We start from the raw sequence: 20,967 nt of genomic DNA, 5'->3' as shown, positions 1-20,967 counted from the left end.
CGAGCATGGCTGATCTGATCATGGACTCAGCTCCACTTCCGTGCCCACTCCCGTAACCCTTTACTCCCTTATCACTCAAAAATCTGTCAACTCCGCCGTAAATATATTCAATGACCCAGTTTCCACAGCTCTCTGGGGCAGAGAATTCCACAGATTTATAATCCCCTGAGGAAATTTCTCCTCATCTCAATCTTAAATGGGTGGTCCCTTATTCTAGGTCCCCTAGTTTTAGTTTCCCCCCTCCCCCCCCCCCCCCCCCCCCCCCCCCCCCCGCCTAGTGGAAATATCCTCTCTGTATCCAACCTCATTATCTTATATGTTTCGATAAGATCACCTCTCATTCTTTTGAACTCCAATGTGTATAAGGCTCAACCTACTCAACCTATCCTCATAAGTCAACCCTCTCATCTCCGGAATCAACCAAGTGAACAGTCTCCAATGCAAGTATATCCTTCCTTAAATATGAAGACCAAAACTGTATGCAGTACTCCAGGTGTGGCCTCACCAATACCCTATACAGTTGTGCCAGGACTTCTCTGCTTTTATACTCTATCTCCCTTGCAATAAAGGCCAACATTCCATTTGCCTTCCTGATTACTTGCTGTACCTGCTTGCTATCTTTTTGTGTTTCATGCACAAGGACCCCCAGGTCCCTCTGTACTGCAGCACTTTGGATGAAAGTTTATGTTTTGTTTTGTTTGGCGGAACCTCCTAACTGATTCCTATTGATAATTATTTAGATTTGCAATTGGAAGTCTAAAATGATTGTGGATTGTCCAAAGTAGTCTTTGCTCGTCTCTAAAGGCTGGAGCTAGACTGCCAATTTCACATTCAGTGCAGTGTGGTTTTGGGCAACGTGCCTTGAGCCAAAAGTGGCAGTTTAATTTGGGAGACTGCAAAATGCACGAAAGAGGTGTCAGACTCCCTCACATATTGCTCTGAGCATTAGTGAAAAGCAGTCAAACGCCAATCGAAGATGTGTGTTTTTCTGGGTGAGGTCCCAGTTAAATAAACGTCAGCATGGTAATTTGGCAGAAACTACACTCAAGCAAACAAGAACTTTTCAAAAAAATGAAAAGGAATTTGACCTTGACTTATTATTACACATCTCAATCCATCACCTTCCCATTTAATTCAATTTCAATTCCCAATAAAAATGTATGAGAATGCACACTTAACAGATAATTAATTTCTATCTGTTGGTTTAACAATGAATTGAGAAAAGACTTTGGGGAAATACTATTTTTTTTTAAACTGTAAACTGAAATGTGAGTTTCCCAGAATAACACTGCAGATTTGTTTTCCCAGGAGTAATCAAATGCAAACGAGATCGGAATTATCCCAATGGTCAGATTTGCCCCCTGTGCACAACTCCAAGTGTCTCCAGAGGCAAGGATATTTTACAGCTGCCTCCCTCAGTGTTTGCGTGCACACCACCAAATATCCAGTCCCCGCTGAAAATCAAAAACAGCACGCTGCAAGAAGAGGGGGACTATGCTACCATTAATGCCAAGGACTTTGTGGCACCACTCGGTCAAATGAGCTTGAACATGAGCGACCAATCTGGGAATGGGTGCGAAATAACCTGCAACGTCCACAGACCCTCGAGAACGCCGGGGGTGACCCTGGATCAAAAAGAGGACTATGTGCTGCTCAACGCTTCTCTGTCAACCTTCCTGGTCTGCTACGTTGACTATGAGCAGATCCAACGCCTGTGGGGCATCTTGGCATTGTACACTGACTCACCTCTGAAACTTGAGCGGGAAGCCCTGCTGAGTAAAACGCCTTACATGAGCTATCTTTACAAACAGCCACCGGTAACGGACGCGCACCTGTTTACTGGTATCGAGGTGCAGATCAGGGCAGATCCGGCCTGGCTGATGCAAAGCGACATCACCCTGCAGATGGACAGGACCCGGACAACCCTCAACGTTTTGCAAATCAAGTACCTCATAGATGTTCAGGTTACCTTGCAAGACTTGGAAGTCAAGCCTGGGAAAAATAGCTGGGTGATGATCAAGAAAGCAAACAACGTGAGAACGGAACACTTTGTGGTGGTAGGTGGGACAGTAGAGTTGGAGTGCCAAACCTATGGTGATCCCAAGCCCATCACCGAATGGATACTTCCAGACGGCAGCAAAGTGAGAGCTCCGTACAGCAGCGAGGACAGCCGGATTTCAATCAATGCAGATGGCAAGTTCATATTAAGGGTAGCTGACCTCTATGACACTGGCATCTATCACTGTATGGGGACCAACTACCAAGATGCAGATGTGTTGAGCTTCAGGGTTACTATTCTGGACCCCAATGTTGAAGAGAATTATATAAATGGAGCTTACATTTCTAAATCTGGTGGAGACTCAATACATCTCCCATGCCAAGCAACTGGAATCCCAAATGCATCCATTAGTTGGGTTCTTCCTGACCATAGAGTAATACAACATACGGTCGAGAATAAGGAGATAACTCCAAATGGGACTTTAAGGATACAAAGACTAACAGCCAGAGACAGTGGCTATTACAGATGTCTGGCTGCAAACCGTTATGGGATTGATCTCCTGGCGTTACAGGTAACGGTTACCGGCTCCAGAATTTCTTCTGAGAAAGAAAATGTAGAAAATAGCGATGCAGCAGAGGAGGAAGGCTTTGGGTCAGGGGAGAGCGAGGAAGATTTGCTGGAGTCTGAAGATTTGAAAAAGAAAGAGAGTCAGTTATCTTCTGAGAATACAGCAGAAGAAAAGACATACCATTCTAGAGAAAGAAGTTCACAGCCCAAACCTCACCCAACAACGACCACAGCAGTGGCAATAACACCAAGGAAGAGAATTAATGGCAGTGGCACCAAAGCATGGAGGCGGTCCAACCGAAGAACCTTGAAACAGCCAAGAAGGAGGGTAGACCCCCAACGCTGGGCGGAGTATCTGGCAAAGGCCAGAAAGAATGTCTTAACTAAAACTGCAACAGGTAAAATCACAGTTAAACCTCAAACAAGAGATCCATCTTCCGTTGATGAGGGAGAATCATCAGGGGACATCCTGGGAGTCTCAGCAGAGGAAGAGTTTATCCTGGTAACTACCAAGCAGCCTGCGGGCATTTCAATCACTCAGTTATCTCCTGTCGCTGAGAAGTCATCAACAAAGGTGATTCCTGTGGTCCCACAATCTCCGATGCAATTTCACACCACCGAACCAGACACAAAGGATGCAATACCCCCAATTCGAAAGGTGCCTGCAGATTCCAATTTGTTCCCAAAGGTAACAGAGTCTATTTACAGAAAGAAACCTGGAAGAGTCATACCCCAAACGACAACTGCAATTCCCCATCTATCTAAATCGACCGAGGAAAATGCAGAAATGCAGGTGACCCGATCTGGTGATATTAAGGACACTCGTTACATGCCAACTCCGCCACCAACTGCATTCATCACAGACACTCCAAAGGAAGATATGCCATCTATAGTGTATAGAGCAGAAAAGGTTGACCCTGTAGCAGTCTCTCAAAGTGAGACTGCAAGGATACATGACTACCCCACTCACATTATGACCATTATCACAGCCAAAGATGATGGGAATCAAATGTTATTTAAAACCACTCAGAAAATCACAGCCCCAAGGTCCTCGTCCATGTCCACCACCCTTACTCAGCAGATTCACATCATCAGAGAAACCACAACCGCTGCCCCAGTTTTCCAACCATGGCGGTTCGGTAGGAGAGGAAAGTTCCCCTATAAGCGTCGCTTGGGTAGGCCAGGGTTAAGGAGACACAGGTATAAGATTGTGAGACCCAGGCAGAGAAGGCCCCCTTGGTTGGAAGAGAGAATGGCAGCGCCTACTTTGACACATGCAAGAGCTTCCAGCCCAAATCGTACGTCCTCTGTCACCGAGGTCCCACCAAGACCTCCACGCCCATTACCAGTACCAGTGCCAGACGGAACAAGTACTGAGGCTACACAAACATCTGGCCAGCAATCTGGAGATCCAGGTGCCCGTGAACGTGCCAGGATTCCTCTTGAGGGAGGAGTGCAAAAAGTAAATGTTCCTGAGGTGACAACGACCCATTTAAAGGAGCTTTCGCAGTGGGTGACCAGGCCTGAGATCAGAACACCAACATCTGATGCTAAGATCACAACTCAACCCCCTGAGTCGTATGCAATTGCCAGAACCACTTCCACCACACATGCTACCAAGAGACCTGCAGAAATACCATCTCATGTTGGCTTCTCCTCTACAATTACTGTAACGACTGACCAGCCTACCACACGGTCTTCCAAGATTGTTCGTGGGAAGATCCCTTGGAATAGGCTTTTTGGAGTAAGCAATCATAAAGATGTTTTAAGAAGGCTTCGGAAACCCATCCAGACTTCCAGGACTACAGCTGCTGCTCCCAGAGTGTCCAACGTTGCCACAAAGCCTATTCCTCACAGTGTGAGGACCTTACCAGCAACAAGAGAGCCGATTAAACCCCCTATCTCCACCGCAAGCCCCTACAGCTCCAAAATAAAGTCAACGACAAGGCTCCCCATAGTTTCTGCCAGTCCACCCACAACCATAAGCCCCCCAGCAACGGCTGCGACCATTCCCTTCATTGCAGAAACCATATCCACCACACCGACCACGGCCCAGGCAACGAGGGCGACGCGTAGAACACCATTCCGACGCAGGAGACCGGGCAAGCCTCGTGGCAGAACAAAAGGCCGCATGCCGTCATCAGGGGCGACCGGGGGTTGGAATCGCTTGCTAGTGTCAGCAGCTGAAAGCAGGAAGGCGCGCCCGACAAAAACTAGGATCCCAGCACCTCTACCCATCAGAATAACAACCAGAGCACCTCGTCCCGTTGCCACTGCCGCTAGCACTACCACTGCTGGCGGACAATCAAACACGCATCTTATAAACTCGGCTGTGGTGATTCCAGCTACACCCACGAGTCAGTATATTTCTAAGATTTCACATCTACCTGACAACAGCCTTACCAGCCAACCAACAGCAACCACACTAGAGACAACCAATCCAATAATCCTAACCTCGCCGATTTCCCAAACCACATCGAGGGGCACCATAACCACAATGCTGCCGCCATCGACTGCCAGAAAGGAAACTAGGCTGCCTACCATCAGAAGGAAAATTCATCCGACCAAAACGACAACTGTACCCTCTGCTACCAAACCATCCAGTGCTACCACAACCGCGGCACCACCCATTCGATCCAGTGTGCATTCTACAACGGCGGCTGCAACCCCCACCCGGCGGCTGACCACCGCCAAATCCAGCTCCAGGACTAGCCCCAGGTTCCGCGTCACCTTACACAAGTTTAGCACATCCGCGCCGCCCAGACGCGCCCCATCCCTGCCCCCAACTGCCCCCAGGGTGGATCAGCCACTTTGGCAGAAGCCCCAGACCGAAGCCACGAGCACCTCACGGACAGTTAGTGCGTCCAAATGGCAAAGCCCGTGGAGTTTTACACAGCGACCAACTGAACACAGGGCGACTACACCCGAGGTAGACATCGACCTCGAAAATACCATAGGCTACGAAGATGGTGAGGGCGACTTTTCCAATGAGTCTGACCCTTCGTCGCCCAACGCCATTGTTGTGGATCCCATAGCTGGAAACCGGCCCTCCAAACCCATTCTGACTGCCGGGAACAGGTCCACTTTCAGCATCCTGGCAGATTCGGATGCGTTTATACCATGTGAGGCAACTGGAAATCCACCTCCCATCATAAGCTGGACCAAAATCTCAACCGGTAAGTGTCGGCAAATTGCTTAGTAAATTAGAGATGCTCCTTGGAAGTTTTCGATATTTGAATAATCAGGGTACTCCTTCATTCATTCACTCACTCACTCATTCACTTATTCATTCACTCACTCTCACTCCCTCATTCAGTCACTCATTCACTTACTCATTTACTCATTCTCATTCCCTCATTCACTCACTCACTTATTCATTCATTCACTCCCTCATTCACTCCCTCTTTCACTCATTCACTCCCTCATTTACTCCCTCACTCGCTCATTCACTCACTCATTCATTCCATCATTCACTCCCTCACTCACTCCCTCATTCACGCACTCACTCTCTCCTTCATTCACTTATTCATTCACTCACTCACTCATTCACTCCCTCATTCATTCATTCACTCCTTTATTCACTCACTCATTGATTCACTTACTCATTAACTCCCTCATTCACTCCCTCATTCACGCACTCACTCTCTCCTTCATTCATTCACTGACTCATTCACTCCCTCATTCATTCACTCCTTTATTCACTCATTCATTCACTTATTCGTTCCCTCATTCACTCCCTCATTCATTCTTTCACTCCCTCATTCACTCATTCATTCTTTCACTCCTTTATTCACTAATTCATTTATTCACTCATTCACTCTCTTATTCATTCATTTTTTTATTCACTCATTCCCTCATTCACTCCCTCATTCACGCACTCACTCACTCCTTCATTCATTCACTTATTCATTCATTCACTTACTCATTCACTCCCTCATTCATTCACTCCTTTATTCACTCGTTCATTCACTTATTCGTTCCTTCATTCACTCCCTCATTCACTCCCTCATTCATTCTTTCACTCCTTTATTCACTCATTCATTCATTCACTCATTCACTCCCTTATTCATTCATTCTCTTTTATTCACTCATTCCCTCATTCACTCCCACATTTACTCCCATTCACGCACTCACTCACTCCTTCATTCATTCACTTATTCATTCACTCATTCACTCCCTCATTCACTCACTCATTCATTCATTCACTCCTTTATCACTCACTCATTCACTTACTCATTCACTCCCTCATTCACTTCCTCATTCATTCATTTGCTCCTTCATTCACTCATTGAATGAATGAATGAGTCATTCACTCATTGATTCATTAACTCATTCATTCATTCGTGCACTGATTTACGTACTCACTCTCTCCTTCATTCATTCACTTATTCATTAATAACTCATATACCCATCCATTCATTCATTCATTCATTCATTCATTCATTCATTCATTCACTCATTCGCTCACATGCACTCACTCAGTCATTCATTCATACATTACTTTAGATTCAATCATGTCTTAGGGTGGTTATAATGCTACTCGTGGGAAGCTGTTTAAATGAAGCAGACAGTGTAACTGCAAACGCTTGGAATCCAATGGTTTGAGATTTCCTGGGAAGACCATGTTATATCCCTTGGGACTGATGCTACAAGAGGTATAGCTTCTGTGACCAACTAAACTTGCTTTAAAAGGTGCACAGTGGCTCCTTTTGTTCCTTCTAGCGTGCTACTACTTAAGCATAGCTTTCCTTGATGCTTTGAGTAAGTTTGCACCTCTGCCTGTTCCCTCAAAGCACTTATAATGTTGGGACCAGCAGCAGACCTTGTAAGATTTGGCAAAGCTTCCTCGTGACCATGCACTGCCAACTGCGGACCATTCTCTCCAACTATCGGTTTCACACACGATATAAACCAGCCTCAAACAAACTTACAATAGATCCACCTGGATCTGTAGCCATATATCCAAAATTCTTTGTGGCAGGATTTTAATGGGGGGAAAATTGCAGTCAGAGGCTTCCTTCCGACACAAAAAATGTTAACGAAAATACCTGGTGGTCACGGAGGCACCTTCGATTTTGGTCGGAGGCCTTCATTCAATGCGCAGTGTACAGCGAGATGACTTCCCCGTACGTACAGAAATGCTGGAGTCAAATGGGTCTGGACCACCAATCATGATGCAGTATTCTCATTGATAGAAATGGGATAGAAATTGTACAGGCTCCCATTGCTATCAATGAGAAAACCCTCCTAAAGCAAGAAACACAGCATAATCAATTAAAAAAACACCTCACATGTTTAAAATTAATTGAAATTAAATGTAATTAAATGCTTTAGAAATATTTGGAGATATTTTTTAATGTGTTTTACTACAGTTAAAAATAAACTTACCATAATGGACAGGGTTTTTAACGTAAAAATGAATGAGTTAATTTAATTTTTATATGTTTTAAAACTCTAACGCTGACAAAAGTAGGCTATGCTTTTACCAGGTGTAAAAGTTTGAAGGATATTCGCTGGGCAAGAGTTGGGCAAATAGCCCAATCTCTCCCGTGTAAATGTCCTTCTCCCGGAGATGCGGAGGATCTGTCGAGAGAAATCCTGACAGATCGGAAAAGCCGGTTTTCGGCGCATGTGCAGCCCGCCCCGAAAACTGTTTTTTGCGAGGCCTCGCCAGGTCCATGCGCACTTCGTACAGATCAGCGAGGCCGGTATTTTTGGCCCAATGTTAAACCATGCGTGTACACAACTGGAAACTGTAAAAGATTTCCTCGCTGCCCTCATACGGAGTCCTTAGTATATGGTTAACACTGGCGATGGCAATATTTATTGGTCACACTTGGCTGTTCTGAGGGCTTGGACAGTCAACCACATAGTGTGGAACTGGAGTCACATGTAGGTCAGACTGTGATAGGTCACTTCCCTGAAGGGCACTTGTGAGTTGCTGCAGTGGGGACTCCTACTCCTACTCTAATTCCTTGTGTTCTTATTCGGTCATTGCAAACAAATTAAATGCAACATTTATGGACATCAAACTGGTCCTTCAACCTGCGACACCGTTGATAACATCAGCCAGAAGGAAAGCTGAGCAGGAACCACACACAATGAAAACTGAAATCAAAATGAACATCACATTCTGTACAAAATGTAAAATTCACTCAGCTTGTATCAACAAAGCCAGCTAGACGGGTTAAATTACCGACCTGATTTTCTGCCCCCTTCCTGTTCCTTCTATCCCTCCTTCCTCTCCACTGAATCAGAGAAAATAGGTGCAGGAGTAGGTAAGTCGGCCCTTCGAGCCTGCACCACCATTCAATAAAATCATGGCTGATCATTCCCTCAGGTACCCCTTTCCTGTTTTCTCTCCATACCCCTTGATCCCTTTAGCCGTAAGGGCCATATCTAACTCCCTCTTGAATATATCCAATGAACTGGCATCAGCAACTCTCTGCGGCAGGGAATTCCACAGGTTAACAACTCTCTGAGTGAAGAAGTTTCTCCTCATCTCAGTCCTAAATGGCCTACCCCTTATCCTAAGACTATGTCCCCTGGTTCTGGACTTCCCCAACATCGAGAACATTCTTCCTGCATCTAACCTGTCCAGTCCCGTCAGAATCTTTTACGTTTCTATGAGATCCCCTCTCATCCTTCTAAACTCCAGTGAATAAAGGCCCAGTCGAACCAGTTTCTCCTCATATGTCAGTCCAGCCATCCCTGGAATCAGTCTGGTGAACCTTTGCTGCACTCCCTCAATAGCAAGAACGTCCTTCCTCAGATTAGGAGAGCAAAACTGAACACAATATTCCAGGTGAGGCCTCACCAAGGCCCTGTACAACTGCAGTAAGACCTCCCTGTTCCTATACTCAAATCCCCTAGCTATGAAGGCCAACATGCCATTTGCCTTCTTCACCGCCTGCTGAACCTGCATGCCAACTTTCAATGACTGATGAACCATGACACCCAGGTCTCGTTGCACCTCCCCTTTTCCTAATCTGCTGCCATTCAGATAATATTCTGCCTTCGTGTTTTTGCCCCCAAAATGGATAACCTCACATTTATCCACATTATACTGCATCTTCCATGCATTTGCCCACTCACCTAACCTGTCCAAGTCACCCTGCAGCCTCTTAGCATCCTCCTCACAGCTCACACCGCCACACAGTTTAATGTCATCTGCAAACTTGGAGGTATTACACTCAATTCCTTCATCTAAATTGTTAATGTATATTGTAAAGAGCTGGGGTCCCAGCACTGAGCCCTGCGGCACTCCAACTAGTCACTGCCTGCCATTCTGAAAAGGACCCGTTTATCCCGACTCTCTGCTTCCTGTCTGCCAACCAGTTCTCTATTCACATCAGTACATTACCCCCAATACCATGTGCTTTGATTTTGCACACCAATCTCGTGCGGGACCTTATCAAAAGCCTTTTGAAAGTCCAAATATACCACGTCCACTGGTTCTCCCTTGTCCACTCTACTAGTTACATCCTCAAAAAATTCCAGAAGATTCATCAAGCTTGATTTCCCTTTCATAAATCCATGCTGACTTGGACCGATCCTGTCACTGTTTTCCAAATGCATTGCTATTTCATCCTTAATGATTGATTCCAACATTTTCCCCACTACTGATGTCAGGCTAACCGGTCTAATTACCCATTTTCTCTCTCCCTCCTTTTTTAAAAAGTGGTGTTACATTAGCTACCCTCCAGTCCATAGGAACTGATCCAGAGTCGATACACTGTTGGAAAATGATCACCAATGCATCCACTATTTCTAGGGCCACTTCCTTAAGTACTCTAGGATGCAGCCTATCAGGCCCCGGGGATTTATCGGCCTTCAATCCCATCAATTTCCCTAACACAATTTCCCGCCTAATAAGAATATCCTTCAGTTCCTCTTTCCCACTAGACCCACTATCCCCTAGTACATTCAGAAGGTTATTTGTGTCTTCCTTCGTGAAGACAGAACCAAAATATTTGTTCAATTGGTCTGCCATTTCTTTGTTCCCCATTATAAATTCACCTGAATCCGACTGCAAGGGACCTACGTTTGTCTTCACTAATCTTTTGCAGTCAGTTTTTATGTTCCCGGCAAGCTTCCTCTCATACTCTATTTTCCTCCTCTTAATTAAACCCTTATTCCTTCTCTGTTGCATTCTAAATTTCTCCCAGTCCTCAGGTTTGTTGCTTTTTCTAGCCAATTTATATGCCTTTTCCTTGGTTTTAACACTATCCTTAATATCCCTTGTTAGCCACGGTTGAGTCACCTTCCCCGTTTTATTTTTAATCCAGACAGGGATGTACAATTGCTGAAGTTCATCCATGTGATCTTTAAATGTTTGCCATTGCGTATCCACCGTCAACCCTTTAAGTATCCTCTGCCAGTCTATTCTAGCCAATTCACGCCTCATACCGTCGAAGTTACCTTTCCTTAAGTTCAGGACCCTAGTTGCCGAATCACTCTCCATCTTAATAAATAATTCTACCATATTATGGTCACTCTTCCCCAAGGAGCCTTGCACAACAAGATTGCTAATTAGTCCCTTCTCATTACACATCACCCAGTCTAGGATGGCCAGCTCTCTAGTTGGTTCCTCGACATATTGGTCTCGAAAACCATCCCTAATACACCCCAGGAAATCCTCCTCCATCGCATTGGTACCAGTTTGGTTAGCCCAAACTGGTAGCAATGCAACATTTGTGGGCATCAAACTGGTCCTTCAACCTGCGACACAGTTGATAACATCAGCCAGAAGGAAAGCTGAGCAGGAACCACACATATCCTCTGCAGACCACAATGTCACCTGGATCCTTCGATAAGATTACTGCCTTGTAATTACACTCATCTGTTACTATTCTCTCGTTCTCATTAGAATGTCAGCCTTGGCTCAGTGGGTAGCTCTGTGGCTCCTGGATAACCGGTTTCTTCAGGACAGGTTATTCTGACAGGTTTTTTTTTGAGTGGTTGGAGAGGGACAGCTAAGTTGGGCTTAAACATGGTCAGCCATGAATAATATCTCTGTAATCTCCTCCAGTCCCACAAACCGTCAAGATCTCTGCGCTTCTCTAATTCTGGCCTTTTGAACATCCCCGATTTCAATTGCTCCACCACTGGTGGCCGTGCCTTCAGCTGCCAAGGCCCTAAACGCGAGAATTCCCTCCCTACATCTCTCCGCCTCTCTCTCCACCGTTATACGCTTCTTAAAACCTACCTCTTTGACCAGCCGTGGCTCAGTGGGTAGCACTCTCACATCTGAGTCAGAAGGTTGTGGGTTCAAGTCCCACTCCAGGAACTTGAGTACAAAAATCAAGGCTGACACTCCAGTGCAGGGCTGAGGGAGTGCTGCACTGTCGGAGGTGCCGTCTTTTGGATGAAACATTGAACTGATTTCCCATCTGCCCTCTCAGGCTGATGTAAACGATCCCATGGCACTATTTTGAAAAAGAGCAGGGGAGTTATCCCCGGTGTCCTGGACAATATTTATCCCTCAAACAACATCACAAAAAAAAATTATCTGGTCATTATCACATTACTGTTTGTGGGACTGCCACGTTTCCTACATTACAACAGTGCCTACATTTTCTTTTAAGTACTTCATTGGCTGTGAAGCGCTTTGAGATATCCAGTGGTCATGAAAGATGCTATATCAATTTTATGATAGTCATTATTTTCCAGGTACCAGTACACAGATTACCAGATTTATTGAACTTAGTTGCCTTCATTTTCTGTGGTTAGTTGCTCTCAATGTAACAGAACCACAAATCTACCTTAGCATTATTGCCGAGATGTGCTCAGCAGATGAAGATTAGCTACAGCTGAACTGAGTATTAACTGAACATCTTTAGGTTCCATGATTTCCTTTGTTATCCTGCGGGTCTTACTCTGCACAATTTTGTAATTTTAAAATTTAAAATCCTCACTCGCATAACTTTTTTCTTGTTTGCACACTTACCAAATATTTGACTTTTTAGGAACAATAAGGGCCCGAAATTGCCCATTTTTATAGCCCGGTTAGCGCCACCGGGGAGCGCTAATGGGACGCAACGGCGGTTTTGCCCAGGCGCATCCGGGTAAATTGGCCAAGGGTTGGGGGGACGCTGTCCTGGCAGCACCGCACCCCGAACCGACACGCAACCCTCACGGGGGAAATTGCCCCACAGGCAGAGAGGCTGGTGCAGGCGGATGTGGACACCAGCTTCGCGGGTCGCGGGTCATGGAGCTGGCAGGCATCCACCACCAGGGCGTCCCTTTAGTACCGCGGGCTGCCATTTATCAGCCGACTCTTGCGTCGTCCCGACAATAGCGGCCCTCGCATGGTGTAGCCCGGCACTCCGTTTTAGGTGTCGGGCCACTGGCCCAGTCGATCGCCTCCCTAGTGGCCCAGTGGCAGCCACCAAAGGGCCTGCAGAGTGCGTAGCGGCCCTCCCCTTTAATTGAAGGGGAGGGCCATTATAGCGTGTCAGCGCCATGGCACTTCCCCGGACGTGGAGTCAGCGTTCCACTTCCTTTGAGGGGTGCACGGCCGAATTTTGTGTCAGGGCAGAGACCTCCGGTCCGGACACAGGAAGTCCTGCCCCGTAAAATTACCCTCCCCCGCCCCGCCCCCCCCCCCCCAATCGGGTTGGGGGCAATTTGCAGCCAGTATAGTTTCCAATGCAGTTGGAAGTTGCATGAGTCAAAGTATTCCATTGCATATTTTATATGATAAAGTATTCATTTCTAACTTTTATATAATACAGTATTTAATTACTATGATACCGTATTGAACACAAATTTGTTTGAAATCAATCTTTGTAGGTGCAACAGTCACAGCTAAAGCCAAGCGTGGCAATAAATTCGAAGTCTTTCTAAACGGCACCCTGTCCATTCAGAAGATCACGGTTCAGGACCGCGGACAGTACCTTTGCACAGCAGAGAACCAGCACGGCTCGGAACGACTTGTCGTCACTCTGTCCGTGGTGTCTTACCCTTCTAAGATATTGGAACCGCGAATGAAGGACATCACGGTGCACTCTGGGTACCCGGTGGAGATGAAGTGCCGATCTCAGGGCAGGCCAGCTCCAACAATCTCCTGGATTCTTTCCAACAGGACCTTGGTGAGAAACAGCAGCCCATTCAATGGGAGGGTCTCGGTGCTGGCAGACGGCACCCTTAGAATTAAAGCAGTGACGGTGTACGATCGAGGGAATTACAGGTGTGTGGCCAGTAATCCGGCTGGGATTGACACGGTCACGGTGAGGATGCAGGTAGTCGCTCAGCCCCCTACCATCCTGGAAGTGAAGCGGCAGAGCATGAGAGGGCAAGTAGGGGATAACCTCAGACTTCCCTGCACCGCTGTGGGGACACCTCAACCTACTGTCCGCTGGATGCTGTTCGATGGCACTGAAATCAAACCTTTACAGTTCATCAACACGAAACTCTTCGTCTTCACCAACGGGACGCTTTACATCAAATCCCTGACGCCGACTGACAGCGGGAATTATGAATGCGTAGCGACAAGCTCCAGTGGATCGGAGAGGAGGGTTGTAAGTCTGATGGTGGAACGCAAGCAGGAGATCCCCAAGATTGTTGCTGCTTCTTCGAGCAGGACCAAAGTGAACTATGGAGATAAGCTGCAACTCCACTGCTCGGCCACGGGAGATCCGAAACCCAAAATCATTTGGAGATTACCTTCCAAGTTAGTCGTGGATCAGTGGCACCGGTAAGATGTCCTCTTTATTTTCCTTTCTTGGCTGACTTGCAGCTGACACTGCTCTTGGCAATTCTAACCTAACTCGGCAGGCGGGAAACCCACGGGATGGGGTGGAATGCCCGTTTTACACCCCGCCCAATATTGCTCTCTGCTGTATCCAGTGGAGAGTGAAATCGGGGTGTAGGACCAGTGTTGTACCCGATCCCGTCAGTTTACCGACGGGTGCCTTCGGTTAAAATAGCCGGCCGTTCATTGGGCTGGATTTCAGGCTTTTCTGGGCAAAAACGGAGGCAGGAGGGAAAATCACCGTCGGGAATAGTTTGCGCTTTAGTATGGAAGTTTGGGCATCTGGGCCCTAAGCTAGGGGGTTCAGCGCGAAGGGAGGCATTGTACACTTTTCAAGGCACATAAATGAGAAACTCATGAACTAAAGCACCGGGCCGTATGTGCTCGACGAGAGGCCTGGGGGGGGGGGGGGGGGGGGCGGGGGCGGGGAGGAGTAGGGGCGTTGACCTTAAAAACACACAAACATTCCCAAAACATTGCCCATGCCACCACAACACAAATCGCTAAAAAACTTAAAAGAACAAACACTCGCACTTACCGTTACCGCACATTACCTTCCTCACCGCCGCCAGCATGACTGGACTGCTCTGGTTTCCCAGGCGGACGGGTCGGGTTCGAGTCAAAATCGGACGGTGTCGCAACGAGAGGCGTCGCACACCCGGTGCCGCTCTTCCCGGCGGTGCTGCCACACGCTGCTACGAAACCCAACCCGAGGATCGCGACGGGGCGCAGGAGACCTGAACACCGCCTTTCACGCAAATCCCCGAGCGACAAGGACCGGGAAATCCAGCCCATTCTCTTTCACACGTTCCCCCTTCCATTTCTTCCACCTTACCTCAAGCTAACTTAAGCAGAGGTGAAGTCAAAACAGGCAACAGGTACAATTTTGAAAGATCTGCCTGGAACAGTTACCCCGTGAACCGTAATGAGGTGAATACAGAAAATGCTGGAAACACTCACCGGGTCAGGCAGCATCTGTGGAGAGAAAAAAAAGAGTTAACGTTTCAGGACGGTGACCTTTCGGACCTCTGACGAAAGGTCACCGACCTGAAACATTAACTCTGTTTCTCTCTCCACAGGTGCTGCCTGACCTGCTGAGGAGTTCTGGCATTTTCTGTTTTTATTTCTAATTTCCAGTATCCACAGTATTTTGCTTTTGTATGAAAGAAAGAAAGTCTTGGATTTATATAGCGCCTTTCACGACCACCGGACATCTCAAAGCACTTTACAGCTAATGAAGTACTTTTGGAGTGTCGTCACTGTTGTAATGAGGTGAATATGCTTTTGCTAAGAAATACTTCAAGAGTCAGCAACAAATTTTAGGGAAGGCTTGACGTTAGCCATATTTCTTAAGTTATTTATTGCCAGTTATTGGAGTTAGAAAGAGTACAAGATAAAAAAACAAAATGTAGTTACAAGAAGAGTTTGTGACCACACTTTATCCCTAACCTAGTCCATTCATTGCAGATTTTTTGCTCGATATTCTTTCTCTGAAATTTCCTCCCTAAACCACTCCGTCTGTTTCCTTCTTTAAGACCCTTCTTAAATCTCACCCCCTCCTAAGATCTCCTTTGTTTTGTCTGATTGTGCCTCCGTGAAGCACCTTGAGATATTTTTCTACGTTAAAGGCGCTATATCAACTCAAGTTATTGCTGCTGTTGTTGTTGACTGATGCGCAATGCTTTACATTTCTGACTGTTAAATTTCATTTGTGGCCCAGTTGTGCAGCCAATCTAAAACCTTCTATAAATCTTTAGCTGCATACCTTTGCCTCTGTTGCTCCCTCTATTTGGTGTCTAGAAAGTTTGTGGTAAAATAATAGAAAAGGAAGGAAGGAAAGAAAGGACTTGCATTTATATAGCACCTTTCACAACCTCAGGAAGTCTCAAAGCACTTTACAGCCAATGAAGTACTTTTCTTGTGCAATCAGTGTTGTAACATAGGAAATGCAGCAGCCAAGCTTCTGCACAGCAAGTTCCCGCAAACAGCATTGTAATGGTGACCAGATAATCTGGTTTAGTGATGTTGGTTGAGAGATAAATATTGGTCAGGACATGAGAGAGAACTCCCCTGCTCATCTTCAAAATAGTGCCATGGGATCTTTTACATCCATCTAAGTGGGTAGACTGGGCTTCAGTTTAAAGTCACTTCTAAAGACAGCACCACCGACAGTGCAGCACTCCCTCAGCACGGCACTGGAGTGTCAGCCTAGAATTTGTGCTCATGTCCATGGAGTGGGACCTGAACCCACAACCATCTGACTCAGAGGCAAAGATGCTACTCACTGAGCCACACTTAAATGACAGCTATTAAAACATTTCCAAAAGACATGATAAGGAATTACATAAATACAAGCCATTCATTCACTCTTAAATTACCATCAGTTAAACAAAACATGGGATTACACTATTGCTGAAAAATATTTTTTAAATACATTATGTTGCAGTGAATGAATTGATCATTTGGTAAACCTGATTTCTGTGAGAATTTGTCTGTCACAAATGTTTACCATCTCAATACCATCGGAACTCTCTCTCTCTCGAGCTGCAGTCAGATCTAACACAGTGTCAAAGGGCTCGGCCTTTCACTGTCCTTGCGTTGCAAAGGACTGAACTGGCATCGATGTGGGGAATTTCAGAAAATGGCTTGCGGAGATTTTGTGGAAAGAGAGGCAAACACAAAAAAAATGTTGGACGTTAAATCTGAATTAAGTGACAATTTGCAAAATCTGAAACAATGTTGCCTCAAGTATGCATGTAATAGTTTAAAAGGAGCACTAACTGGCTTGCAATGCAAAAAATTACTGCTGCCAGTATGAATAGGGAACATTGAACACATTCCCTTGTCTGCCAACTTAATGCAGGCATGTTTTTAAGCCTGTTTAAGGTCACCAGTAAAATATTGGACAGAGCAGAGCCATACAAATATGTTGAGTGTTTGCCTGCTAATATGGTCAAGAGGAATTCCTAGGTGTGATGTAAAGACACTGTCCACTTGGTAATAATTGCAGCAACTGCAATGTATTTGCTTTATGGATTCTTTGCTTAAGAATTCATAGCAACACATTGCTATTAATAATTAGTTGGTTTAGTAGCAAAGGTTTAACAATCACACTACACATTACCAGTTCATCCACCAGGCTCTCAACCACCTACCTATCGTGGATCCCCTGAACCCAACTGGCTGGGGTTTTATTGAGTCTTGTGAACATCACGTGACTGGCTAAGCCACTCCTAACTCAACAGCTCCACAGACCTGTGAGCATTCTCATACTCATAGGACGCATACATTACAGCAAAAACTGGCAAATCTACCACAATCCTTTCAATTGTGCTACTTTTGAGTTTTTATTCAATCGCTATATGAGCCGTGGCTCAGTGGATAGCACCCTCGCCTCTGAGTCAGGAGGCTGTAGGTTCTATGACCCATCAGCCTCCAGAGACTTGAGTACAAAAATCGATGCCGACATTCCAGGGCAGTGCTGAGGGAGTGCTGCTCTGTCAGAGATGCCGTCTTTTGGATGGAATGTTAAACCAAGGCTCCGTCTGCCCTCTCAGGCAGACGTAAAAGATCCTATGGCACTATTTTGCAGTTACCCCCTGTGTTCTAGTCAATAGTTATCTCTCAATCAACATGACTAAAACAGATTATCTGGTCATTATCTCAGAGCTGTTTCCGGGAGCTTGCTGAGCTCAAATTGGCTGCTGCGTTTCCCACTTTACAACAGTGACTACACTTCAGAAAGTACATCTTTGGCAGTTAAGCGCTTTGGGACGGCCATTGGTCGTGAAAGGCGCTATATAAATACAAGTCTCTTTTTGACGGAGACGCCGACATAAAAATGGTTCCATTAAGCGATGCAGCACATTGTTGCTCCCAAGTGTTGAGCTAAGTGGTAGTTTTTGCAGGTTGATTTTTGTGACTTCATACAGCAAGTTCTTGCTCACAGCCAGGCCATTCTCCTATGATGGTTCGATACTTCTAGAGAGAGAGAGAGGAAAATACAAATCAAATGGCAAGCTGCCAGAGTCACTTTTGTACATCTAGCAGCTGGATCAGGAGTGGCTTCTCGCGGGAAGCTGTGAGCAAGTAGCCTGTTTGCCCCCTTGCCTTTGGTGTGCGCGTGGGAGAGGGGGAGGGGGCGCGGCAGTGGCCCTTAAGGCAGAAAAGAAACTCTGCTCCAAGACTAGAGCATTATGAGAAGAAGTTACAGGTCGGACCTCTGAGGTCCAACACCCTGGGGACCTGACCGGTGCCGAAACAGCAAATTTTTCCGAACCACGGCAAGTCATGCTGAGCCTAGGCTTACCGGTACCTGCAGACAACACCCGGGCTCCTCAACACCTCCGCCATGCTCCGGCTCAGGCTGCGATACTCTGGCCTCGCTCTTGCTCTCTCTCACCCTGTAGAAATCTCCCAGCCACATTTATTAATTAACGCACTGGTTTGGTGCTCTTTTTTTAATATAAACCCTCCTCTCCCTCGGGCCCAGCTTCGGCGCCTCAGTCAGCCGCCTGCCCTTCCCTTCCCTTGCCCGGCCCGGTGACCTCACTGAACACTGAGAGTCAGGAAGCGCGGGACTAATGCCAAACCACAGATATTTCCAGACCAGAGAGTCCTGGACCCAGCGAGGCCCACTCTCTACTATTTGCCACTATCTCGCATACGCCTGACTTGATAACATGTTACATAGAAACATAGAAAATAAGAGCAGTAGTAGGCCATTCGGCCCTTCGAGTCTGCACCGCCATTCAATATGATCATGCTCTCGACAATTTCTTTCATGGTGGGGTGTATAAGGGATAACCGGGTTTTGAGCGTCCTTTTCATTAGCAGCTCTGCGGGTGGAACCCCTGTGAGCGAGTGTGGTCGGGATCTGTAGGCCAACAGGAAGCGTGATAAGTGGCTTTATAGGGAACCACCTTGGATTCTGAGCATCCCCTGTTTGATTATCTGCACTACTCGTTCTGCCTGGCCGATTGAGGCTGGCTTGAACGGTGCCGTTCTGACATGGTTCATTCCATTGCCTGCCATGAAGTCCTGGAATTCAGTGCTTGTGAAGCACGGGCCATTGTCGCTGACCAAGATGTCCGGCAGACATGATATATTCAAAAAGGAGTTAGATGAAGTCCTTACTACTAGGGGGATCAAGGGGTATGGCAAGAAAGCAGGAATGGGGTACTGAAGTTGCATGTTCAGCCATGAACTCATTGAATGGCGGTGCAGGCTAGAAGAGCCGAATGGCCTACTCCTGCACCTATTTTTCTATGTTTCTATGTTTCTAGACCGTGGGCGGCGAACATTGCCCGTAGACTTTCTACCGTGGCAGAGGATGTGCTTGAATTTAAAATGTCATACTCGATCCATTTGGAGTAGGCGTCTACTACAACCAAAAACATTTTTCTCATGAAAGGACCTGCGTAGTCCACATGGATGCGTGACCATGACTTGGCGGGCCATGGCCAGGGGCTATGGTGGGGCTTCCCTGGGCGCATTGCCCAGCTGGGCACACATGTTGCACCTGCGAACTCAAAGTTCCAGATCTGCGTCTATCCCTGGCCACCAAACGTGTGACCTGGCAATTGCCTTCATCATGACAATGCCCGGGTGCTCATTGTGGAGTTCTCTGATGAACACCTCTCTGCCCATTTGGGGCATGACTACGCGGTTTCCCCACAATAGGCAATCGGCCTGAATCGAGAGTTCATCCCTGCACCTGTGAAATGGTTTAAATTCCTCATGGCATGCCCTGTACGTGGCTGCCCAGTCCCCATTCAGGACACATTTCTTGACTAGAGACAATAGCGGGTCTCTATTTGTCCAGACTTTAACCTGACGGGCTGTCACGGGTGAGCCTTCCTTCCGAAAGCTTCAACAGCCATGACCATCTCAGCAGCATGCTCGGTAGCCCCCTCAGTGGTGGCTAGTGGGAGCCTGCTGAGTGCATCAGCACAGTTTTCAGTGCCCGGTCTGTGCCGAATTGTATAGACATAGGCGGCTAACATGCGTGCCCACCTCTGTATGCGGGCCTATGCGTTTGCATTTATGGCCTTGTTGTCGGCCAAAAGGGACGTTAGGGGTTTGTGATCTGTCTCCAGCTCAAATTTCCTGCCAAACAGGTACTGCTGCATTTTCTTTACCGCATATACACATGCGAGCGCCTTCTTTTCTACCATCCCGTAGCCCCTTTCTGCCTGGGACAGACTTCTGAAGGCACAAGCTACCGACTGTAACTGACCCTTGGCATTGACATGCTGCAACACACACCCGACACCATAGGACGACGCATCGCATGTTAACACAAGTTTCTTACATGGGTCATATAGCGTTAACAGATTGTTGGAACATAACAAATTGCGTGCTCTATTAAAAGCTCTTTCCTAGTTGTCCCCCCAGACCCATTCGCGACCTTTGCGTAGGAGCACATGTAGCGGCTCTAGCAGCGTGCTCAATTTGGGAAGAAAGTTTCCAAAATAGTTCAGGAGCCCAGGAACAAACGCAGCTCCGTCGTGTTACGGGGTCTGGGTGCTCTCTGGATCACTTCCGTCTTGGATGCAGTAGGGCTGATCCCGTCTACTCCTACCCTCCTCCCCAGAAATTCTACCTCTGGAGCTAGGAAGACGCACTTCGCCTTTTTCAGTCGCAG

General features: G+C 46.8%; 1 protein-coding gene across 1 annotated transcript in view; it reads left to right on the top strand.

Moving 5' to 3' along the window:
* The window catches only part of igsf10 (immunoglobulin superfamily, member 10), a 37,218-nt gene that overhangs the window by 6,683 nt on the left and 9,568 nt on the right, over positions 1–20,967 (top strand). The window contains exons 4-5 of the mRNA XM_070882414.1: positions 1,309–5,742; positions 13,361–14,264. Coding sequence (XP_070738515.1) covers positions 1,309–5,742; positions 13,361–14,264 — 5,338 coding nt within the window. The remainder of the gene's footprint in view (positions 1–1,308; positions 5,743–13,360; positions 14,265–20,967) is intronic.

The sequence above is a fragment of the Pristiophorus japonicus genome, chromosome 6 (assembly GCF_044704955.1).
Source record: "Pristiophorus japonicus isolate sPriJap1 chromosome 6, sPriJap1.hap1, whole genome shotgun sequence".
Lineage (NCBI taxonomy): Eukaryota > Metazoa > Chordata > Chondrichthyes > Pristiophoridae > Pristiophorus > Pristiophorus japonicus.
This window is presented reverse-complemented; position numbering and strand designations above follow the sequence as displayed.